The sequence below is a fragment of the Momordica charantia genome, assembly GCF_013281855.1.
Source record: "Momordica charantia cultivar OHB3-1 chromosome 6 unlocalized genomic scaffold, Mcharantia_2.0 BLBB01000006.1, whole genome shotgun sequence".
Classification (NCBI taxonomy): Eukaryota; Viridiplantae; Streptophyta; class Magnoliopsida; order Cucurbitales; family Cucurbitaceae; genus Momordica; species Momordica charantia.
The window spans coordinates 30612088-30634908 of record NW_028275164.1 but is presented as its reverse complement, the minus strand read 5'-3'; the positions used below and the strand labels follow the sequence as shown (position 1 = coordinate 30634908).

Below are 22821 nucleotides of genomic sequence, written 5' to 3'. Positions count from 1 at the left end.
CAGACCCAATCGACTAGATCTATGGAATCCAATCGGATCTGATCGTAGCTTCGAGTTCAAGTGTCGTACTGCAGTTGGACCGAAAAGGAAGGGAGACAAGGATCCTAGACTATGTCTCAAACACGTCCATCTCGTAAATACATCTACTGTGCTGGTCTTATCTTTTGTTGCTAGTAAGGACTTTTTTTTATATTTATAATTTTGAAACTTATTTTCAAAATAATACTATATCCAAACTTATTCTAGAAATAATGCTCCAAAAAACTTCTCCATTACCAAGAGGCGACCATCTCCTCATCTAAATATATATTTTTTTAAAGTAAATTAACAGTAGAGATGACCTGCACTGTCGCCATCTAGTATGGTCATGTCTTGAAAAGACGATCTACATTGTAGGGTCGCCACCTAGAATAACGTACATCTTTTTAATTTAATATATCTAATTGGGTGGAGTGGCCAATGTAGCTATCTTTTGAGTAAGAGGGCATGAATTTAACTTTCTAGTGTCATTGTTTCATTGCATTTTTTTTAAATAAATGTTACTTATTAAAATTTATCTTCTATTCTACAATAAAATAATCATTAATTCTAAGAAAAATAAAATACATGTACTCTTTATTAAATTAATAATTATTTAATTTTATTTAAATATACCTATGTAAACTGATTATTGTATTTTATATTTCTATAATTAATAATTATTTTATTTTCGAATAAAAAGACAAACTCTATTTAATAGTAATTATTTTATTTTATTTGTTTCCGATGAATAGTTGTTTCCTTTCTTCCTTTTTTAGTACTAATGTTGTTTTATTTTAGAATCGAAGATAATGTTGGGGAAAATTTGCAATATAACAAATCCTCTTAGTCCTTCAATAAGACTTGGATCTAATTAGTTTTCTCATTCCATAGTTACGAGCAAGTCACATTTTAATCAAGGCACAGTAAAGAAAATACAAGTAAACAAAAACGGACACCAGAGATTATACTAGTTCACCCCAAATTATGGATTACGTCAAGTCTTCTCCAATATGCAGAGAATATTACAATGAGCCTCACAACGCTCTACAATCCCTCTTTAGATGTCTCAATAATGACCACCTAGTTTTTAAGCACGGTAACAATAGATACTTTAGATATATAGGATGGAAAAAATACATCATACTCACAAGATATGCCTAAAAACAAAAACATTAAATATAATAAGATAAAAATTGACTTTGTTTTGCACTCAAAATTTGTTTTTTCTTCGTAAAATAATTTATTATTTTCGTGCACAAAGTTCTCTACGTTATCAATAATTTACCTGCCAATTTAAATATTGCTCAATTAGTTATATTAAAGAAAACTGTCTACCAAAAAATCAAAAATTTGAATTCCACCCAACCCAGCATGTAATTTAACTCAAAAAATAAATAAATAAAAAAACATTTTACGTACTGTGATTCTTGTAAATGGTATTTACCAACTGCCTTTTTGAGAGTTGAAACTAAGTACTGACATCTTCATTTTCAAGAAATTAATTTAAATGAAAACAAATTTTTTTTTTTTTTTTTTTTGTAGGAAAACAAAATATCTTACGAAATAGGAAATTTTGGGAATAGAAAAATTCAAAATATAACCTTGCCGTTTCAGACATTAACCACTCGCGTTGACTCGCTTTTTCTTTTTTGTTTTCTTTTCAATAATAATTAAAAGTAACAAAATAACCACAATGAATCCTTTTTTTTTTTTTTTTGTTAAAAAATGTGAATGGATAAATTCCACCTTCAGTTTTAGAAAAGGTAATAGATATCTTGTTTACTGATTCATGCTCCGCTTCACACAATAATAAATAGTTGGTGTTTAGAAAAAGTCATGTAATTTATTTATCAAATAATTAATAACAAAATAACGACAATCACCAAAATAATTGATTTCTAGAAAATAAAAATTCAACTTTTACCCTTGAACCTCCTAAAATATATAAATTTTAATTTCAACAATTTTAATGCAAAACTTGGATACCAACGCCAGCTTAGTTGAGTAGTTAAGACATTTTGTTCTTCTTTTAAAGGTCGGAGGTTAATCGTTAGGAAAAATGTGATCATGCAAGTTCAATAGATCTTGTACATTGACCAGACTTAATTTTATGCGAGATTTGAATTTCAATCAAATTAATGAATATTGGGAGACCTATACATTGTTTTCTGTTAAATTAGTGACTGAACATAGAAGAAACCGAACGAAAGGTACAAATTTCTACATTTATCTATGTACGTTTGATAAAATTCAAAGTTTAGGATGAAAATTAATCAACCTTGCCGAACTTCGATAAGGTAAGAATTATTTCAAACAAAAAGTTGATTTTCTGTTGTAGAAAAATAAGTTATAAATTATTAAATCTTATTTCTAAAGTTTAAAAGTTATTTAGGAGTACATACAACATGTACGGGTAGAGATTCAAACTCACAATCCTTTCGGTCGAAGATTGATGCCTTAACTAGTTAAGATGTGTTTTGATTTAATTATTAAAATTTAAAAATTTTGTGGGTCTCTAAACTTTTAGAGTTGTTTCGACTTTAAAAAAATTACAATAAAATATTGTGTCTATCTGATCAATTTATTATAATAACTTTGATAATTTAACATTTATGTGGTGAATTAAATATATTATTTAAAGATTACACTTGAAATAAATTCACTTTTACTTGAAATCAATTCACTTCTAAGTTATACAGTAAAGCCCTCAATCAAGAGGTCTTGATAAAGTTTTGAAATTCTGCCGTTTAAAAAATTTATCTATTTGTAAAACTTTTAAAGTATAAAACACGAATCAGACACGATTTAAAGAGTTTAGGATCATACAATTTTTTTTTTATTTTTTTGAATAAAATTTGAAACTAAATTAAAAATTTTACATTGAGAATTAAAATATAGTAAATTTGGAAATGGGAAGAAGAAGATGAGATTAAAAATTAAAATTAAAAATAAAATTAAAAAAAATGTTGGTAAGCGTCATCGTTTTGAGCGGTGGGGTCCTCCAAAAACACTTGCTTTTTTTGGTTTGGCCTTTGCTTATTGTTCGAGGCAAAACGCAATAAAAACGCTCACACCTTTTTCTAATTTTTATTAACTTCTCCCTAAATTCTCCACCGTCTGATCTTTAAATCCTCCACCGTCTGATCCTTCCCATTCATCTGACCAAACTTCCTCTGTCAGTGATTCGAATTTCTAACCTTTGATCAATAATATCAGTATATATTATTTTCTCATGCGTCAGAATAGAATTTAGTGTGTCAAAATACTACCTACTTAAGATCTAAAGATTTTTTTTCTTTTTCTTTTTAGTACAATATGTGAGAGTGGAGTTTCGAACTCACAAATTTGATCGAACCTAAGTACTTTAACTAGTTGAATTATGTTTAGGTTAGTCAAAATTCAAATATTGGAATAAAAAAGACATCGTATTCTATATATTTGATATCATAATATGTCCCCGTCAAAAAAGAAAAAAAGATATTGTGATGTGTACAGTTCTTTTAGTATAATAAATTTGATATAAAAAAAAGATGCATGTACTACTGACCTATAACTTAATATGATACTATTTTAACTTTTTTTTTTTGTAAATTATTAATTTTAGATTTAAATCATATATTTTTATTCAAAATTTTATTTCAGTGTGTTTTGCCCCAATTTCTAAATAACATTTTTATCATGATTTTCTTTTCATATTACATTGGGTTGAAACAGGATTTTTTACATGGAGATTTTTGCTTTTTTTTTTTTAAGATTTTGGGTGGAAAAATTAGAAGAAAATTTAGTTGGTTATTTGAAAATATAAATTTAAAAATACGATTCAATGAAAAAAAATTGTTTTTTTTTTGTATTTTAGAGTCTGTATTTGGTAGTATATTTGGAGATTGAGTCTCAATTTTAAAAATTATTGAAGGTAGGTTTAGTAATATATTTGTAAATTAGTGTAGTTACCAATATCGAGTTCAATCTAAAATATCATTAATTAATTTATTAACATATATACTATAAATCTTTTATAATTATTATTTTTAGATATGATATAATTTATAATATATTGTGTTATAACAAAAAAAAATTAAATGAATTTATAACATATAGAAATAATATATTTAACAAAGTTTTCATCTTTTTCAAAAGTAATTCTACCTTTTAAATTTTCAAATTTAAAATATGGAAGAAACATATATGTTGTTTTCAAAATTTCACCATTAATCTAAAAACAGTTTTGAAAAACCAATCTGTGTAATTACTGAAATTCATTTGACTAAAAATTAAACATATTGGGAAGTTAGAATCTTAATTTTTGATATATATAATCTGAATTTTGATATATATATATATTATGAGGGTGCTTGGTTGAACTATGCTCGAAACTTAATCAATTGTACTATGTTCGGTTTGACGGTATAACATGAAACTTAATATTAAATGTGAAGAGATTTTTAGTTACCAAAATATTGACCTAAGAAGATGGATGGGAGAAAATAGACTATATTTTATATGTGCTTTTTTGTTTTTAAGAAATATTTTATATGTGCTATATTTTGAAAGAAAAAAAAGTTGTTAATTGACTAATTACTTAAAAAGGTCTATTTTAATTCTAAGTTTCTAGGTAAATGTCACCATTTTCTTTCTGTCGCCTTTAATTTTTCAGAAAGACAAGCTTTTGGCGTTCCAGGTTTATACTAAACGTTTTCAAAATTGTGTAGAATTTTTAGAAACAACAAGATGAAGTTCTTGTTTCCAATTTTTTTCCAAAATGTAGATAAAAATTTTATTTTATCATTCACCCACCTTTTCTTTAGCCCAACTATCAATCTAGTCATTCTCGCTTATTGTTTTAAAGAGTCTCCCCACTTTATGTGGGTATGTATATAGGCTTCGTCCAGAATATCAAATCAATCGGCAACTACAGTACATGTTTCGTTCTTCCTATGAGGGAGGAAGGGTTCCAGGATACCTCAAGGCCCTTCACTCATAAAATACAAAACAAATATTCTAAAAATTAAATATAACATAAAAAAATTTAATTTTTATATGAAAATTTTACTTTTTCTGCTTTAAAACTCTAGAGAACACGAAACAATAAAGGATTATTTAACATGTTTATATTTCTTTTTTCAATGAAAAAGATTTAACAATGTGTTTTTGAAAAAAAAAATACGATAAATGAGAAATAAGAAACACTAATGTTATCAAACGGACCCTAAATTATATTCATTAGTAACAATAATGGTAGCGTGTGGAGAATGCGCATCGTTTATGGAACTAACACCTGCAATTACAGGGATGAACAAATGAAAAAGTGGCAGATTTGTTCACTATAGTTATATCCAGAAAACTCTTAAATTATTTTTTAGGTAAGTTTTGTATCCATTCAAGCTTATATGTAGATCGAGAAGATTGTTAAGATAAAAACAGTATATACTATATGATAAAAGCCAAGAATGTTGGAATAATGTTAGAATAAGGCACATGAATATATTGTCATGTTCAAAGTGATGTGCTATCTAAACACGAATCTAGGTGTATCGTATATAAATAGATACAACTTCAAAATTTTCTAAATGCAAAATAATCAATAATAGATTTTTATATATTTTATATTATACTTCTCAACACATATTTCTAATTTTGACTATCCAACTTATAAAATTGTTATAGAATCCTAAATGATAAGATTTTATTGAAATAGTTTGTTGAGTTAAAAGATAAACGATTATAATAATAGTTTTTTTTTTTTTTTTTTACCATTTTCTCAACAAAATTTACCGTATTACCTCATCAAAAAGATAAAAGAAAAATTATGAAGTGAAATTGACAAACCATCCGCCACATGGATTCGGTAAAAAGAAACCACTTTTTAGTTTTTTATTCCCAAAATAATTTTCCTTTTTTCTTGAGCGAAAAATAATTTTTCTTTTTAATATAAGGATCTAGCTGAAAATTTTCAACGGGGGGCTTCAATATCTTTTTTTTTTTTCCTTAAACTTCGAATATCAACTTTTTTCCTTTTTAATTTCAGTTTTATGACGTTAAAAATTAAGCTTGTAATTTCCTTTTAATTTCTTTGATAATAGGGAAAAAAAATGAATAAAGTAGCTTGTTCGTTTCTACACAACTTTTTGTTCACGTTTGCAATTTTTTTCTTATAAAAAATATATACATCTAAAAACGAAACCTAAAGTCTAAAGAGATAGTTTTTTTTTTAATTCTTATGATTTAATGAAGATTTAGAAGAATTTGAAAAAGAAAAGGTCTAAAAGCAATTTTCAAAAATAATTTTTGTCAAATTTTATGCAAAAGTGAGAGATATAAAGTAAAATGAGGAATTTTTTGAGATTGGCACACTAAAAAGTTGAAGATTCAATCTCCTATATTTACCTGATCTGAATTAAAATTAAAAAAAAAAAAAAATCAAACAAATTGGAACTTCTGATAAGTCATATCACCAGTGAGTTATGCTAATCTCAAGTGTCAATATTAAAAAATAAAAATGAAGACATAATCACACAATATTAAATAATTAAAATTATTTTCTTAGTTCAGCAACGGTAGGATGGGGTCGATCTATTGACCTTCAAAATAATAATAAATATTTTATTCATTGAATTATATTTAGATGAACGATATAAATATTTAATTAAATTCAAATAAATTGGTCAATATAAATATATTGATATAAATTTTTTTCTCTTTTCAACGCCAAATTGAGGATACAGAAATTTGAACTTTCAACCTCGAAAAAATAAGTAAACACCAAATTATCGCTCAAGTATTGTGTTCCATTCTTAATTGTAAGTTGTAACCAAAGTGAAGGTGAATTTGTTAAACTTTTTAATGTTATAAGAAAGAGGGAAAAAAAAAAAAAAATAGAGAGAGAGAGAGAGAGAGAGAGTTGAAAAATTGGGCATGACATTTTTGTTAGCCCCTCCCTCTCTCTTCTTTGAATACTCAAAAAATTGCGCTCCCCATTTTCGTAGCTGCAATTTCTCCCTTGTTCTTGTTGTTGTGATTGTTGTTTGAGTTTTTGGGTTCTTCCTGATCCTCGAATGAACCGCTGAGAGAAGAGGATACGAAGAACAGAAGAAATTTTACACAAGGATCTTCTTTCTTCTTCTTCTTTAGATGGGTAACTCGTTCGGGTGCTCTGCTTCTGGAGAGAGATTGGTATCTGCTGCGAGAGATGGCGATTTGGTGGAAGCCAAAATGCTTTTAGATTGCAACCCATGCCTCGCAAAATACTCCACTTTCGGCGGCCTCAATTCCCCTCTCCATTTTGCTGCTGCCAAGGGCCACAACGAGGTTTCATTTGCTCTTTTTTTTTCCTGCCTCCAATTTTTTAGGGATTAATCAATTTGGGGTATCATCTATCTGATTCCCTTTTGTTTTTCTCCCGGCTTTGTTATTTCTTCTGTTAGATTGTCTCCTTGTTGCTTGAAAATGGAGCTGATGTCAATTCCAGGAATTACTGTGGGCAGGTATGTATTTCCATGTTTTTTTCTCCCCTGGATTTGTTTGTGTTGGGTGCATCAAAAATGGAGGATTTTTGGGTTTTTTTTTTCCCATAAATTTGGGGTACCCTCCTATTTTTGTTCTTGACGGGGTCTTACGGGATTGTGAGCAAGATTTCAAGGATACTCAGGTTTTTTCTTTCAATTTTCTAAGCGCACAAAATCTGACAGCAACTTTTTTTTTTTTGGGTAATTACACTGAAATGAATGTGCCTTTTACTTGTTTGTTTTTATTCATGCATATGAAGACAGCAGTGATGCAAGCTTGTCGATATGGGCACTGGGAAGTTGTACAAACTCTTCTAATTTTCAGATGCAATGTAAGTTGTTAAATTGGAATTTGGCTTTGCTCATATCACTTATAAGTTGTTTGGCGTCTAGCATGTCTGGATCATGAAAATGGTTGGCCTTCGTAAAGCTGCTTTAGCAGTAAGTTTGAAATTTATCCTCTCATGTCACTTGTCGTGATAGAGATGTTGTTGCATGTAACTGCCACAAGGCCGTTATTTAATTTTCTGATCGTGTTCAGTATTTGGTCAGTACTGGTTACCTATTGGTTTTAGTTTGAGTTGTGGTGTGATAATAGCTTCTTTCTTGTAATCAGGTAATGAGAGCAGACTACCTTAGCGGTCGGACTGCTCTCCATTTTGCTGCTGTAAATGGTCATGTGAGATGTCTTAGACTTATTGTGGCCGACTTTGTTCCTAGCGTTCCCTATGAGGCTATTAATAGTCAGACCGATGCTAGCATAAGTGACGGTGCAAATGTGAAAAACAGATGTGAACAAGGGTACTTGGCTTGTTTCCTTTTATATCTAAACATAAATTTTGTGCAGTTACTAGCTAGTTTGATTTTCAAAGAAATAGGTAGATAATGACAAGTTTTGTATAATTGTTGAGCAAAAGTATTAGTTGTGAAGTTCTTTAATGGAACATGGATGTGAATGTCTCGAATATAAATCAAGGAGTATTCTCTCGATTACTAAGATTATATTACTTGGTCTTTAGGACCAAATTGCCGTATAATGGTTGTTTACCATAGAGTATTGTAGACTTTGCTTGACCTGTTTATTATTCTTGCGATTTATTTTTATGTTCCCAGTGCAGTGCTTTGTCCAAGTTTATAAATAAGGCAGCTGATGGTGGCATTACTGCTCTTCATATGGCAGCACTGAATGGATATTATGATTGTGTTCACCTTCTTCTTGACCTCCATGCTAATGTTTTGGCGGTAACATTTCATTATGGAACCTCTATGGATTTGATTGGTAACTCGAACTCCCTCAAGTTCTTGCTTCTAAATCTTAATGGTGTTTTGTCATCTTTCAACTCTCTAACAAATGGTTATGTCATTATAATAGGAGCTGGAAGCACACCATTGCATTATGCAGCTTGTGGGGGTAACTTGAAGTGCTGTCAGGCAAGACGTCTTTATGATTTTAATAGTTTATTTTTGGCTTTAATGAATGATATTTGAATATTTTGTTAATTTTCCTCTTTCTTTTTACATTTTTCAGATCCTCCTTGCAAGAGGTGCTTCTCGGTTGACTTTGAATTGCAATGGGTATCTCTAATCGCACAGTTTTCACTTTTGGTTTTAAATCTCTAATTGTGACTTGTCTGATTTAAGATGCAACTATCGTTTCAGGTGGCTTCCTCTAGATGTAGCCAGAATGTGGGGACGCCACTGGCTTGAACCTGTTCTAGCTCCCAATTCTGACTCAATAATACCGAGATTCCCCACTTCCAACCACCTATCCTTGCCCCTAATGAGTGCATTAAACATTGCCAGGTAATTGGTAATTTGCTATGTTTTGGAGTTGCTAATTGGCTCACATTTCGTATGGCCTTGGAATGAATTGCTGCATCGATCTTACTAAGGTTATTGCATTGAAAAAACTTGAGAAAAGTTATATTTCTACCTGATAATAAGGTCGTTGGTAGTGTTAGTTTATATGCTTTTTTCTCCGTCCACGAATCTGAGTGTCTTCCATGGTAGTATTTGCTACATATGATAACTTCAGATGGTGGAAAATATTCAAAGGGGCAAGGTTTTCTTTTTTCTGCTGATGTTGAAATTACCAGTTCTTCGTATAAATTGATGCAATTTTTCTAGTACTGACCTGGAAATTGAAAATTTGGAGTTCTTATTTATCTTTCTCCTCTCTTCAAGTTTAACTTAGTTTTATAAGTTGGAAGTTATAGAGTAAACCGTAAGGGAAAATCTAGCTTCATCACTTAGATTGATGAATGTACGAGCTATTTTTATGTTCCATTTTCCACATTACATCCAAAGAGAATCAAAGGGATTTCTGCAAATAGTAGACACTATTGTACAAGTTAAATTAATGAAATCAATTGAATCCTTTGCCTCCTCGAGTAGCAGTATTTTACCCTTATCTTTCGTGGCTTGTTTGTTTCTCCAGAATTTTAAGTTATTTTAAATAATAAAAAGTTTCAAATGAATTTAGATGGTTTTTGTCACTTGAAATAGAATGATTTGAAATTCTGTTTTAAAATTTGCAGACTAAAATAGTTCGATTTTGCAAGATTTCATATAATTTTATGATAAATTACTAATTTAACTTTGTTGTATTTTAATTTTCTATTAAATTAAAAGGTTAACATTTTCTTTTATTTTCTAATCAACATCCAAACAAAAAGTTTTAATTACACTATTGCAATTATTTTTCCACTCCAGACAAGATAAAGAATTTAAGTGATTATTTTTTGGATTTCAAATCACAGAACTTTCTTGATTCCATAACGAGGATAAGTGGGGAAAGAGGCCTGATTTGAGTGAGCTGCTTTGTAAATTTAAAATTTTAAGATCCAAGTATTTGTTTATGTCAGATACATCAAAAGAGGGGCTATGCTATGTTTAGTGCCTAGGAATTAGGATCACTTAAAGTTAATGTTAAGATATTGGAAACATCGTTTTGGTGAAAGTTGCATTCCTCGTAAAACAAGGGCTACTCTTTAGTGCATTGGAAATTTGAAGGATGATACGTGGAATTTTCTGCAGAGAATGTGGTTTTAAGTCTATGGGAGTGACCTCCGACGATGGGGATACTTGTGCCGTCTGTTTGGAGAGAGTATGTTCAGTGGCAGCTGAAGGTAAGTTCCCTTTTCATACATTTAACATCTGAATGTTGTTTTCCTCTTGTGGCATGTTTCTGTTGATTTATCGGGCGGGATTATTCTTATCATAACTACTTTGCATTTTCTGTTCGGGCCATCTTTGCATCCGTTTGATATGATGTAACAGAAAAAATTTTCTCTCTAGTAGTAATTCAATCTAACTCTTCTTCACCACTACTTCAGTTCATGATTTTTATTAGCCATAAGAGTGGACCTTGCTCGGTGTTTACCAAATTTTGAGATCTTGGGGAAGTCTTAGCCTTTTAAAAAAGTTTAATTGCCAGTCTGCAATCTATAGAACCCGCAAATGTTAACCTATTTGAACTAAGGTTCAAATTCTAAAGAAATTTAAATTAGATTAAGTTACAATTTTAATCTAAATGCTTAATCTTTTCTTAGTCTCAATAATTTGATCCTGGAGCTTTTAAGAGTTTTATCGGCTCTGGCATTTTAGAAATACCCATGTTGTTTATGAGGTGTAACAAAAATCCATTCTGCCAAGTTGTGCCAAGTTATTTGTAGATGTGACATTTTATTTTAGTGATGTGATTTTTTTTTTCCGAAAAATTAATGACGTGGCACGTTGGTTGAAAATATAAATTCAAGTTTTAAAATATTATTTTGATTGAGCCATCTGGCTCAAGTGGTCAATAAAGGCCTTTGTAAATAGTAAAGGACTTAGAGGGAATGAGTTCAAACCATTGTGGCCACCTATCTAGGATTTAATATCCTACGAGTTACCTTGTTAACCAAATGTAGTAGGGTCAGGCGGTTGACCCGTGATTAGTCGAGCTGCGCGCAAGCTGGCCCGGACTCACGGATTTCAAAAAAAATATTGATTGAAAGGCAGAAAGGGCGAGCTAATCCTTTTATGGATTGCACTTGATAATAATGTTAGTTGAGTTACTATATATAACTCCTTTTTAGAGTGCAACTATAAATAACTTATTTTTTAATTTCTATTATTCTTTGCTAATGACTGAGACATCTGATAAGCTTTAGTTAAGAATAAAGACAATAATATAAATTTTGAAGCTATAGGAACTAAATTAAAACTTCATTGAAGCATAGGACTAAAAGATTCAATAATAAGATCTCTGACAAAAATAAAGTTTAGTGTTCTATTACTCTAAATTTCTTTCAATTCGGCTGTCGAGTTCTAAACTTGAATTTCTAGATCTAAGTCTGCCTACCATTTATGTGCTTGAACTGGATGTTTTTGTGGATTTATCCATGTGTACTATGGTTGTTGAGTAATTTATGACTTATTTGATTCTGTAGGATGTGGACATGAGCTTTGTGTAAGATGTGCACTCTATCTTTGTTCGACTAGCAATATCCAATCTGAAATGACTGGCTCATCAGGCTCGATTCCGTGTCCCCTTTGCAGACATGGAATTATATCTTTTGTAAAATTGTCGGGTGCCATGACAAAGGAAAAACAACTTCATTTGTCTCTTAGCATGTGCAATCCATGCATTCTTCATACCCGTGATGCTGAAGATCAGGCTTCAACTTGTACGCCAGAGATTCGGAAGAATCGAGTGGCTTCAGTTTCTTCAGATGTGTTCTGCCCGGTAACTTGCAACCCATTTCCTTCTGCTGCCATTCCTTTGTGTACGTGCAATGATGGTCCATGCCCGACCTTCGAGTCCCGGAACGTTGGAACGGAAGATGAATCCCCTCGTCACTCACAAACAACGCCAATAGACCAGGACAAATTGGGAGGACCAAGACCAGAAAGAACTAGCTGCTCAAGCATGTTTTGGGGAAGAAGAAGCTGTAGCAGGGAGAACCAATGCAATTCAGAAATAAACGCTTGACATGGCTCGTCGGTATCGGGTTAGTCATCTCGACGAAACTTGAGAATTTATATTAACCGCGGTACATTCTGGAAGTTGCAGTGGATACATTTATATCTATGTCGTGGAAACAAAGTTGGGCATAACGTGGTTCGTTTTTCTTATTTTTGTGCTCCCAATTTTCGTCATGGCTTTAGGAGGCCTGGTTGGTGTGAATAATTTGTTTGGCATAGCCAGCAATTTTGAGCATGTTCTGCTTTAACTCAATTGCTGCTGCCTGTACTATTAGGTTAGGGAAGGTTGTAAAATTTGTATGTTGAAATCTTTTAGATACATTTTTATAATTGAATGAATGCCAGTAGGAGAAAGCAAAGAGAATTCTATTTATTACAAGTCAAATGGGTGATTTTTTTTATTTTTTATTTTATGGGAGAGTACGGTACCAAGAAAAAAGATGGATCTCATCGTCTGAGATCAAGGCACAAGAGGAACAAAGAGACCTTTAAAAAATGTTGTTGGAACACGAACAAGAAAAACAACATAACTAAAGCTGAACAAACAACGTATGAGATACAACTTACATCAGAATTAGAAAAAAGAAAAATGAAAATAAATTCCAAGCCAATCTTATCAATGGTGGGAATCTAGAAGAATACCATCATGGTAGCACAATAGCATGAGAAACATCACTTTCAATAAGATGTAAAATAATATGAACTAGACGAGAGACTCTATAGGTTCTTGAATTAAACTATCTCAAATATGAGAGAACCTAAGCAATCCTAATGGACAGATCCACACTAGCTCTATACTAGTGGGTGACGTTGAACTTTAGGTTGTGTTTATTTTATTTTGTATTTGAATTTTAGGAAGTTTCAATTTCGACTTTAAATTTTTGACTTTTTATTTTACTGAAACATTGAATGAACTATTGAATAGTTATTTAACATGATGCGACACATGAGCACAGAGACAAGCCTACGTCGGTGCCAAACCTATAAGTGACACTAGTATATTAGGCTCGAATGATTTTAATGTGGATATAAAAAATGTAGAACCTAGTCTTCAAAAAACAAAAAGAACCTCAATACCTTTTTCCTATTTATCTCGTTTCCAAGATTTTGGGTCTAAATAATTTAATTAAGTTTAATGATTTAATGACCTCTAAACAAATTTTAAATCTCCATATCTTAAAAACACTTTAGTTATGCATCTCAGTTTTGAATCTAAGAAATTAATCCATAAATATCATAGGGCTTCACAATCCTAGTTTTGAAAATATCTTTCCTTAATCCTACAAACCATTCAACACTACACAATTTCCAGATTTAGGAGGAAACGCAGGCCCCAACCCAACAAAAGGACCTAATTAAAAGAAATGCCTTCAATCTAGCATTTCCTAAAATTTGACATTTCGGACAAAAAAAATGTAAGATTTTGAAATTTAAGGACAAAAAGAGCTATTATCCAAATATTGAACAATATGATTCCTAAATTTTACAAACCACACAACACTAAAATAAATAATCATAGAAATGTAAATCAAAATTGTATCGAGCTAGATTGCATAAATAATAACAACAAAAACAAATAGATATGGAAACATTGCTGGAGGTAAATTTGTGCTTCAAGTTCAAAATTATTGATGTCTGTTCCAATTTAAGGCAATAAAGTAAAACCCAAACTGCCAGAAGAAATGGCCAATCAAACCACCAAAGGGAAAATAAGCGAGGTGTTATCATACTCTTGCCATGCCACATTTGAGATGGACAAAGAAATGAAGTTATTTACAAATACAGAGTACACACAAAATAAAATTAAAAGAAAATAAGGATTTTGATTCTGATTTTGCACCCAAACCATATCTTTTATCAAAATGGCTCTAAACAGTCAGTTGTTGGATGTTTTTTTTTTGCTCTCTTTGCCTTTGCTTGCTTGAGATCAACCTCCAACTCCATTGGATTTATCCTTCTCAATATCTATGTCCCTCACACCAGCACTTAATGACGAAGACGAATCACATCTTCCTGCTGCCGTATCCATCTCAGCCTCGTCTTCATCGTCTTCGTCCACTAAAAGCGATCCATTCCTTCGGAGTTCTCTAACTTTCCTATATTCATCATAGTGAGCTCTTCTGTGTTCCTTGAAGCTCTCCTTGAAGCTCAAACTGCCCTTGTCTGTTTCCAGACACCCAACAGGTGAAAGAATGCATCAGAATACACACGGATTTTAAAAGGAAATTACCGTCTAGTTCAAACTAAAGGTAAAACAAACAAATAGAAATAAATTGTATCAATCAAACAGTGAATGAGATTACAACTGCCTGCTTAAACCTAGATCATGTGGTAAAACTAGTTGTATTTGAAATCCAATAAAGTATGTTAAGTTAGGCAATGGATGTGAAAGAAATGAGCAGAAAAGGAAAATTGGGAGCTTACCTTCATCATCTTGATCCATGGCATCTGCCTCATCCTCAGACGACGTCCAGCCACTAGATCGCTGGCTGCTCTTGCCACTAGAGGAAGCCACGTCATTCAGAGCCGTTCGAATGGCTTCGGCATGCATTGCATCACCAACACACAACGCAAACCTGTCCCGCACGGGAGAAAGAGAATCTGCAATCAACAAAACAACAATTACAAACTTAAGGAGGGATGCATAATTTTAGTAAAAAGTTCAAGTGAGCCATGTCTAACTCCTAAACTTATCAATTCACTGGAACGCCCCACACACGTTAATACTTTCTCACCAAAATCGGTTATACAATTACCATCTTTGTCATTGGGCGAAATATCAATAATGTGAGTGATTGCATTCACACACTCATTTATCTTTTCATGTTTTAATATATGAATTCCAATTAAGCTACAACAATGGAACATAGATTCCTAAAAAAAATGATGAGCATGTCTAGGTAGCCTATCTTTTTTTCAATTCTTTTTATAAAACGCCGAGCTTTCATTGAGAAGAATGAAATAATACAAAATGGCACCAAAAAAGAGCCAAACTAAAAGAAAGGCACTAAATTGGCATGATCAGGCGTAAGGAGTAATTAAAAAAAATCTGTGGACCCTAATGCCCAAATGGAAATGTTAACCGAGCAAGGGCCTACATCTCCTCCCAAGATCTCTCAATCCTTCTAAAGATCGTGTTGTTTCTCCCCTCCCACAAACCTCAAAATAGAACAACTAAGAAACCCACCTGTCACAAAAGTCAACCCTATCCCTAAACTGATGGAGATATTTTCAACATATAACATTTACCTCAAAATATCCTAATAAAAGATCCTTAAAATTCCATTCATAAATTGAAATCATAAGTAAAGAGATATTTTCAAAAACTGAATCAAACAAAAAAGACGTAAAAGTGTTCCAAATGTATGGTAGAATTTACTTATGAATCACACTCGAACCCATCAAAATTAAATCACAATTATATAAATACGATAGAGCCCTTTTACCTATGAATCACAATCGAACCAATAAAAAAAAAAATCTGCGGCTCACTACCGTAATTCCTAATTTCCCCTCTTCTCTCTCTACCGTTCTTTAGCTAAGTTTAAAGATACTAAAGAATAGAGGGCCCACCCACAACCCATCAGCTTACATTCATAAATTTGCACACTCAAAACCGATCTCACTTTCTCACTTACCCTCTGCTCACGTAATCCCCCTCTGCTATACTTAGACTCGCACTTATTTTTCCAAACATATGTAAAATACACTGCCAGTTATACCCTATCAATATAAGGTTGGATAGTACGTGAAATTTTACTCAGAAAACAATTCAAAGAAAACTATAATCTATATATATTTCTACAAGGTAATGGACAATTTACTTACTAAATTGACAACGGTAGTTCCACTATGTTTTATGTAACACCCTCTTTGGGAGGAGGATGTCCCTTGGTCCTTTAGGCTGTTTTTGCCCAGTTGGGCTTTTAGAATGGAGTTCAGCTATGTTTCTTATTAAATAATAAGCAAAAGATAAATAAAAAATAAAACAATTCCATTCCAATAGAAAAATTTATAAACAAATTCAATTATGTGATCAAATAAATCTTAAATCCGTAGATACCCAATATTCAAACCCATAAAAACATCTCCTCAATTTCTTCCATACTTTTCAAAAAGTTGGATCTCTAAAACTCATACTTAAAAATATTCCAGAAAATCAGAATTTAAATCATAGAAAGGCTCCCTATTTGACTTCATAATCAAATAAATAATCATACCACAATACTCTTTTTTTAATGGCTAATACGTTTTACTCATTATTTAGTCCCTAAAACATACCTCAAATATTCAAAATCACACATAAACAAAAATGATTAAAAGCTTTAAAATTTCCAAGTCTGTAAAAAATATATAAATAAAAATCTAAAATTTGTAAGCAAAGTATTGATTTGCACAAAAATCAAATCTAAAATCTCAATAATATTCTGTGAAAACTGAGTGGAAAACAGATTAATAAACATATCGAAAAATTTTAGAATTAAAAGAATTCATGCCTACAAATAAATTTCACAATTACATGCTTTATAGGAAATTAATTTTGAAATACATTCAGAAGGGAAGAAATTAAAGTGAGAAAACTTACCTTTGGATAATCCCAACAAGCTAATGAAAAGGTAAAAACATCATTTCGTTCTTTTTTGTTGCTCTTCCACCACACCTCTTTATTAAGTTTCTATTTATTTTCAATATCACCCACAAAGAGTAGGAAATGTTGCGTTTAACCGACCAAACTTGATTTTTCTTTTTTCCTGCTCGTTTAAAGTTAATATATAAATTTACCAAGAATAAATTCAGTCAAAATCAAATGGTGCTACTTGTTAAATATCTTTTTTTTCTTTTCTAATCTTCTCTGATAAAATTTGGTCTTTAGGTCAAATTCATCAAATGATTAAGCTTTGTCCAAAAATAGTTATCCAGAATATACCTAGTTTTTTAGAAAAAAGTTCAACAACTATAAAAAATAAATTAATAAATAAATAAAATAAATTTAAATTCAAAATGATAGATCAAAGAATACTTATATTCAAATTAGATTTCTTTAAAGAAAAATATCACAATAGATAATAAATTCTCTGGGCATTACATGCTTCTATTAGAAAGAAAACATACCATCATCATCAATCATGGGATGATAAGGCGTCTTAGGTTCAGTAATTTTCTGCCTCACAGGTTTATTTGCTTCAATTAGACCAATATTCACTTCATCCCATTTCACATGGCGCCCGCGGCAACTACAAGAACAGAAAGAAAAGCACAATTTGTGACATCGAGGGTGAAATAAATTTATATCATAGGGTAAAACTAGAGAATCTGACCACAAAACATTAACAAGAATATTCCAACTAGATTCCAAACCTGGTTAACTTTATATATGATATGTACCTGTTGCTCTAATAATAAGGATTTTTGTAATTACCAACCAAGCTGGGTCTTATTCTTTTCAATTAGTGTTCATTTCTGCTTAGTTCAGTTTGGACTCTTCTTGTTGGGCTTTTTTTAATGCTTGATATATTCTTTTTCTTTTTAATGAAAGCCAGGTTTCTCATATTAAAAAAAAAAGAAGAAAAATGCTTGCCCTTGTATAGGTTAAAGCTAAAAGATAGCTTCAACTTATTACTATCCAGAGGTCAAGGGTCTTTTTAGCTTGCTTGTCGTTTTTTTTCTTGCATTAGTGGCCAGCGATTGGTTTGCCCCTACAGTCAGATTACTAGGCTATGACTCTCATTAATTTTTCAAATGAAAATGGTCTTTTACCTAAAAAAAACTATTAATGGACAAATAAAACAAGATAATTCCATTTAAGCCCAGTTACAGAAGTCTTACAGCCTAGCGAACAAACAAAACAATAATAACATAAGTAGCCCTAGGTTGCAGACGAAAGAGGAAAATCCAATAAGAGAGCATTGGACCATAGGTGTGGGAAGCCACAAGCACCCTTCGAGAGCAAGTGAGAAAGAAATAAGGGCTTCAACTTTGTATTTGGGAGGGCAATTAAGGAGAAATAACTCATACCTCTTTGAATCTTTTCTGGTCATCATCTTCACCTCCTTGTGAACCTGTCCACGAGAAAAAGAAACCCAAAGCAGTTGGTGACTATCCCAGTTCACATGGACATCAGCAAGAAGAGAATAATGCTTAAATTTCTCTTTTCCATTTATCTCATATCTCCTGATTATTCAAGCCACGGATTTCAGCCATTGAATCCAGGGTGATCGCTGACAAAAACATTAAATGCCCTATGAATTTTCCGATGCGAAACAGTTGTCATATATCAATTTCTCGGTTCCGAGTCTTGTCATATATCAATTTCTGAGTTTATTGATGTGCCCTAATAAATTTATTTAATACATAAATGCAGGGACTGCTTCTTCTGCTTTATTTTATCTGATTCAATATAAACCAAATAAAAGAATATTTTATTTCCTCGCGCTTTCGGCTCTCTCCACCCGCGAAGATGACAAAAAACAGAAACATTTTAAACAAAAAGGAGAAGGGTGATGATACTCCTCCTGTTTTCATTCCGTCCAACACTAATCTTTTTCCACCGATCTTCCAGCATATAAACAACGCCTATAATCTCGAAACAGAATCGGTAAAGAGGGAAAAAGGCGTAAGAATTTTACCGTTCGTCAACGTCCTCGTGGAGGGACACTGTTTCCGACGAAAACACGAGTGTATGAGTTAGAGGCGGAGGATTTGAGGTGGAGATGTACCGAATGTTGATGCAACAGAGATGGGAAACAGAGAGAAACTGCGAACGGAAGAGAGAGAGAGAGATGAGATTGACCGAGCGAGAGAAGAGAGAGAGGTGGAGAGAAGAGGAAGAACACGAATGAATGAATTAGAGGCAGAGAAGAGCTTTGGTTTGAGCCCGATGCCATCTTCAATTTGGGCTTCGGAATCCCATGGGCCGCCATTGGAGCAGGGATCCACTTTCACATGGGCCCATTTTAACCTAAATTTTCACAAATGTCTGACAATGGCCCGTTTAAGTCCAAAAACGTATATGCCTATAGATAGGTATATTATATTTTAAAAGGAAAAAAGGAAAAAAGGAAAAAGTATGATTCTTATGTTCGATTAGTTCGTTCGAGTATATAAAGTTGTTTTGAGATATTTGTTATACTTGTGCACCATGTGGATGAATGTAAGGAGTTGAATTTTATTTATTTATTTATTATTATTATTATTATTTAAACTTTTTCTTTCTAATTTTGAACTGGCCTCGTATCGTGGAGTTCAATCCTTAATGTCCACTATCTAAACCATCTATGCAAAGTTATGTTTTTTCAATCCTTTTTATTTCATCTTATCCTTCCCGAGGCAAGAATAATGTATAGAGATCTTTTTAAGGAAAAATTGAGATCTCTAGCTTCACAACAAAAAGAAATTTGTGTTTTCTATCAAGACACATAGTTAAAGCACCGAATAGGCTAGCAACGTTGAGATCTTCTGCTAGTGGTTTCGAGTTTTGGTTACTATGGCCAGAGGTATATAATCCGTTAAACCTCTTGTCTTACATTTTAAACAATACATATACTATTTTTAATTTTTATAATAACGTTTTGATTAACAACACATTTAGTTTCTATATTTTCGTTAAAGTAACAATTTAGTTTATCAACTTTAATATGTAACAACTTAGTCTTTATACTTTCAAATTTGTATCAATTTAGACCATAAACTTTAATATGTAAAACTTTAGTTTTGTTAGTTTAAAATTGTAACAATTTGGTCTCAACCTTGTAAAATCTTGTTAAGGTTTAATCGAATTCCTTATATATTTGAGTCGATAAATTGTTGAGGAGACCAAATATGTTTTATAAACTACAAGAAACTATTCACCTTTAGTTAGAACTTAGAAGTAGGTTTTCACAGCAACAACAAAAAAGAAGAGAAAAAAAAAACAACTAACTTAGAAGTGCACATAATATCCATATTGAGAGAATAGAAAATTCCTCGAGATAGATACTAACTACTCACTAATTTTACAACTATATGGACTACATTATTATAAATTCAATTTTAAACGTGCATGGACCAAATTACACAGCTACATATTAAAATCTAGAAACTTAATTGTTACTTCCATCGTTCCACGAAAGTGTATGGACCAAAAGTGTTTTTAACCTTTTTTTTCTCTTTTTTGTTAACCGAGAGTTGGAGCTTTGCTTCCTAGTCCCAAAAGCACCCTCGCCCGCCCCAAAGCCCGAACCCGAGAGACATGAAGAATTTTTTGTATTAAACTCACCAAAAAACTCGAACTTGAGACCGTTAAATCGATACGATCAAAAGACCCCAAGTCCAACTGGTTTCTCCCTGCATTATAACCTATATTCTTTAATAATCATTTAACAAAATCTATTTATAACCTGACACCTAACTTACTACACTGAATTTCAAGTAACATAATTCCATAAAAACATATATTGACCAGGTAAACGAAGGAAAAATGTTCCTATCTCGTCTTTGCATTCAAACTAATAATAGTTACCAAATGATTTTTATCCCAACTTCAAGACAAACATTTGGTTTGAAGAATCGAAAGACTAAAATAGAATAAAATTGGAAAGGAACAATCAATGTGCTTTACATTGTAGTGTAAGGGTGGGAGGGAACTTACTTGTTACAGTATGATACTAGTACTAGGGGCTAACTAAGCCTGCCAAAAACATTCCTTTTCTTCTCTTCTCTTTCCTATAAAAGGATGAGCGGATCATGAATCATGTTGTTTCACCTCTCTCTGATTGAATCCAAACCAATAAAGATATGATTGAATTTCACATCTTTAACCACATAAAGAGTTCATGCTGTTTGGTCTGTCACTGCAGATGAGCAGCGAGATCTCTCTTTCACCAATGGCTGTGGTTCTAATAGAGAAAAATACCATAGTATGGTTTATTAATGAAGTCAGTTTATTAAGGGAATCAGTAAGATTACAATGTGAAACAGCAGCAACATTTGGAAAAGAGATGAACTATGAGGTTACTGAAGCATTACCAAAAATTCAAGCTTAAAAATCGAGGTTTTGATGCCTGAAAAGACCCCCCCTATCTTTTAATTTGTAGGACATGATTTAGAACAAAAAATTTCTTTAAGATAATCTTGGGTGAGTAACTTTATTTGGGTTTATATGGGACCCAAACACATGAATCTATTGACTTTCAGAGATTGTTACCAGCTGTCTATGTTATCAACCAAATATACTATTTAGATTAGAATAGATTTGATTACCAAGATGTTTTTTTGTCATCAATTTGGTTACTAATAAATTCTTTTTTTATAAGTAACATTTTTAAATTGTTGCCAAAATTTATAAGCTTACTGGATATGAGGGCCTTTGGTCTGGTCTTAAACAGAATCCGCTGCCTGATTATCCCAATGACTTCCAACTCTGCACTAGTCGAATTGGAATCGCTGCTCTGATCCTCATTCACAGATGTTTTTTTCTTCAGCACCAACAGTGGCTTCTTCAATGGCACTTTACTTCCTGTCAGCTCATGATACCCTACAGTGAAAGTGAATACTTCCTGCAAACGGCAAAGCAATCGTTCAACTGAAAAATTAGAGGCGACTAATTTAATCTCTACAGATGGACCGATTTTGCAAATTCATCATCAGTTTGATTAAATTGAAAATCTACGGTGTAAGAAAAGAAACGGGTATTTCAATTTCGAGCATATATTCTCAATTCAAGTGATCAGTTAGTTTCGGACCTTCCGATTTGCCTGATTAATTGTTCGATATAGTAATCCATTCAATTTCTAGGCCACAACAATTTCATACTGTCGTGTGCGAACTTAATTCTAGAAATCGATACTTTATGGGGATTGAAATATTATGAAAGCAGAAGGAATTAAAGTACCTGAGCAGAGGGCCGACATAGAACGCCAATTTCAAGGTTTTGGAGTCGATCTTGGAAAGAAGATTGAGGTTCAACAACACCTTGCAACTCGACGACTGCCCACTCCAAGCAATTGGTTTCGCCACAGTTGCATTTCACCTTAATCTGCATCTTCCTCTTCCTGTGGCTTCCGATTTCTGGTTTTGGAGAAAAATGAGAGGTTTGGATGAGAAGAAAAGATTGGAAAATATGGCGGCAAACAAGAAGGGAACTCCCGCTCTAAAAAAGTTTTCAATTTGTTTGAACCCGAATTTTCGGGTTGGACCGGGTTGGACCAAAAAAATGTCCCTAACCAAACCAACTCCATTCAGAAATACCCCCGAAGAAAGGGTTCACAATTTTATTCGGCTTTATTAGTAGAAAAACTATGCGAGTTGAAATTTGTACCAACTTTTTAGAAGATTTAAAAATGAAGAAATTTCA

General features: G+C 32.1%; 3 protein-coding genes across 3 annotated transcripts; 1 reads left to right on the top strand and 2 right to left on the bottom strand.

Annotated features, from left to right (window-relative positions):
• Positions 1–6897: 6897 nt before the first annotated feature.
• Positions 6898–12870, top strand: LOC111026019 (E3 ubiquitin-protein ligase XBAT33). The gene is made up of 10 exons (XM_088125930.1): positions 6898–7326; positions 7443–7502; positions 7784–7855; positions 8140–8324; positions 8642–8802; positions 8896–8954; positions 9052–9098; positions 9183–9326; positions 10560–10651; positions 11957–12870. Exons 1-10 carry the CDS (start codon positions 7150–7152, stop codon positions 12496–12498), a joined length of 1539 nt encoding a protein of 512 aa, XP_087982056.1. The 5' UTR covers positions 6898–7149; the 3' UTR covers positions 12499–12870.
• Positions 12871–14086: 1216 nt separating this feature from the next.
• I-2 (phosphoprotein phosphatase inhibitor) lies at positions 14087–19335 on the bottom strand. The gene is made up of 5 exons (XM_022303985.2): positions 19118–19335; positions 18507–18550; positions 17604–17725; positions 14916–15092; positions 14087–14654 (listed from the first exon to the last, which is right to left on the bottom strand). The coding sequence occupies exons 2-5, from the start codon at positions 18530–18532 to the stop codon at positions 14419–14421; spliced, it is 561 nt and encodes a 186-aa protein (XP_022159677.1). The 5' UTR covers positions 18533–18550; positions 19118–19335; the 3' UTR covers positions 14087–14418.
• Positions 19336–20923: 1588 nt separating this feature from the next.
• On the bottom strand, positions 20924–22658 carry LOC111025922 (chromosome transmission fidelity-like protein). Its single transcript, XM_022303842.2, has 3 exons — positions 22360–22658; positions 21820–22024; positions 20924–21364 (listed from the first exon to the last, which is right to left on the bottom strand). The coding sequence occupies exons 1-3, from the start codon at positions 22507–22509 to the stop codon at positions 21300–21302; spliced, it is 420 nt and encodes a 139-aa protein (XP_022159534.1). The 5' UTR covers positions 22510–22658; the 3' UTR covers positions 20924–21299.
• Between the last annotated feature and the right edge of the window lie 163 nt (positions 22659–22821).

Excerpts from the sequence above, each read along its gene's own strand:
- LOC111025922 (XM_022303842.2), bottom strand. The coding sequence starts at position 22,509 with ATGCAGATTAAGGTGAAATGCAACTGTGGCGAAACCAATTGCTTGGAG. Across the intron at positions 22,025-22,359 it reads TATGTCGGCCCTCTGCTCAG|GAAGTATTCACTTTCACTGT; the intron begins GTACTTTAATTC and ends TGCCGTTTGCAG. Across the intron at positions 21,365-21,819 it reads ACCAAAGGCCCTCATATCCA|AACCACAGCCATTGGTGAAA; the intron begins GTAAGCTTATAA and ends TTTCTCTATTAG.
- I-2 (XM_022303985.2), bottom strand. The coding sequence starts at position 18,532 with ATGATGACCAGAAAAGATTCAAAGAG. Across the intron at positions 17,726-18,506 it reads ACCAGAAAAGATTCAAAGAG|TTGCCGCGGGCGCCATGTGA; the intron begins GTATGAGTTATT and ends CTGTTCTTGTAG. Across the intron at positions 15,093-17,603 it reads TCCCATGATTGATGATGATG|ATTCTCTTTCTCCCGTGCGG; the intron begins GTATGTTTTCTT and ends TGTTGATTGCAG.
- LOC111026019 (XM_088125930.1), top strand. The coding sequence starts at position 7,150 with ATGGGTAACTCGTTCGGGTGCTCTGCTTCTGGAGAGAGATTGGTATCT. Across the intron at positions 7,856-8,139 it reads TTCTAATTTTCAGATGCAAT|GTAATGAGAGCAGACTACCT; the intron begins GTAAGTTGTTAA and ends TCTTGTAATCAG. Across the intron at positions 9,327-10,559 it reads AGTGCATTAAACATTGCCAG|AGAATGTGGTTTTAAGTCTA; the intron begins GTAATTGGTAAT and ends AATTTTCTGCAG.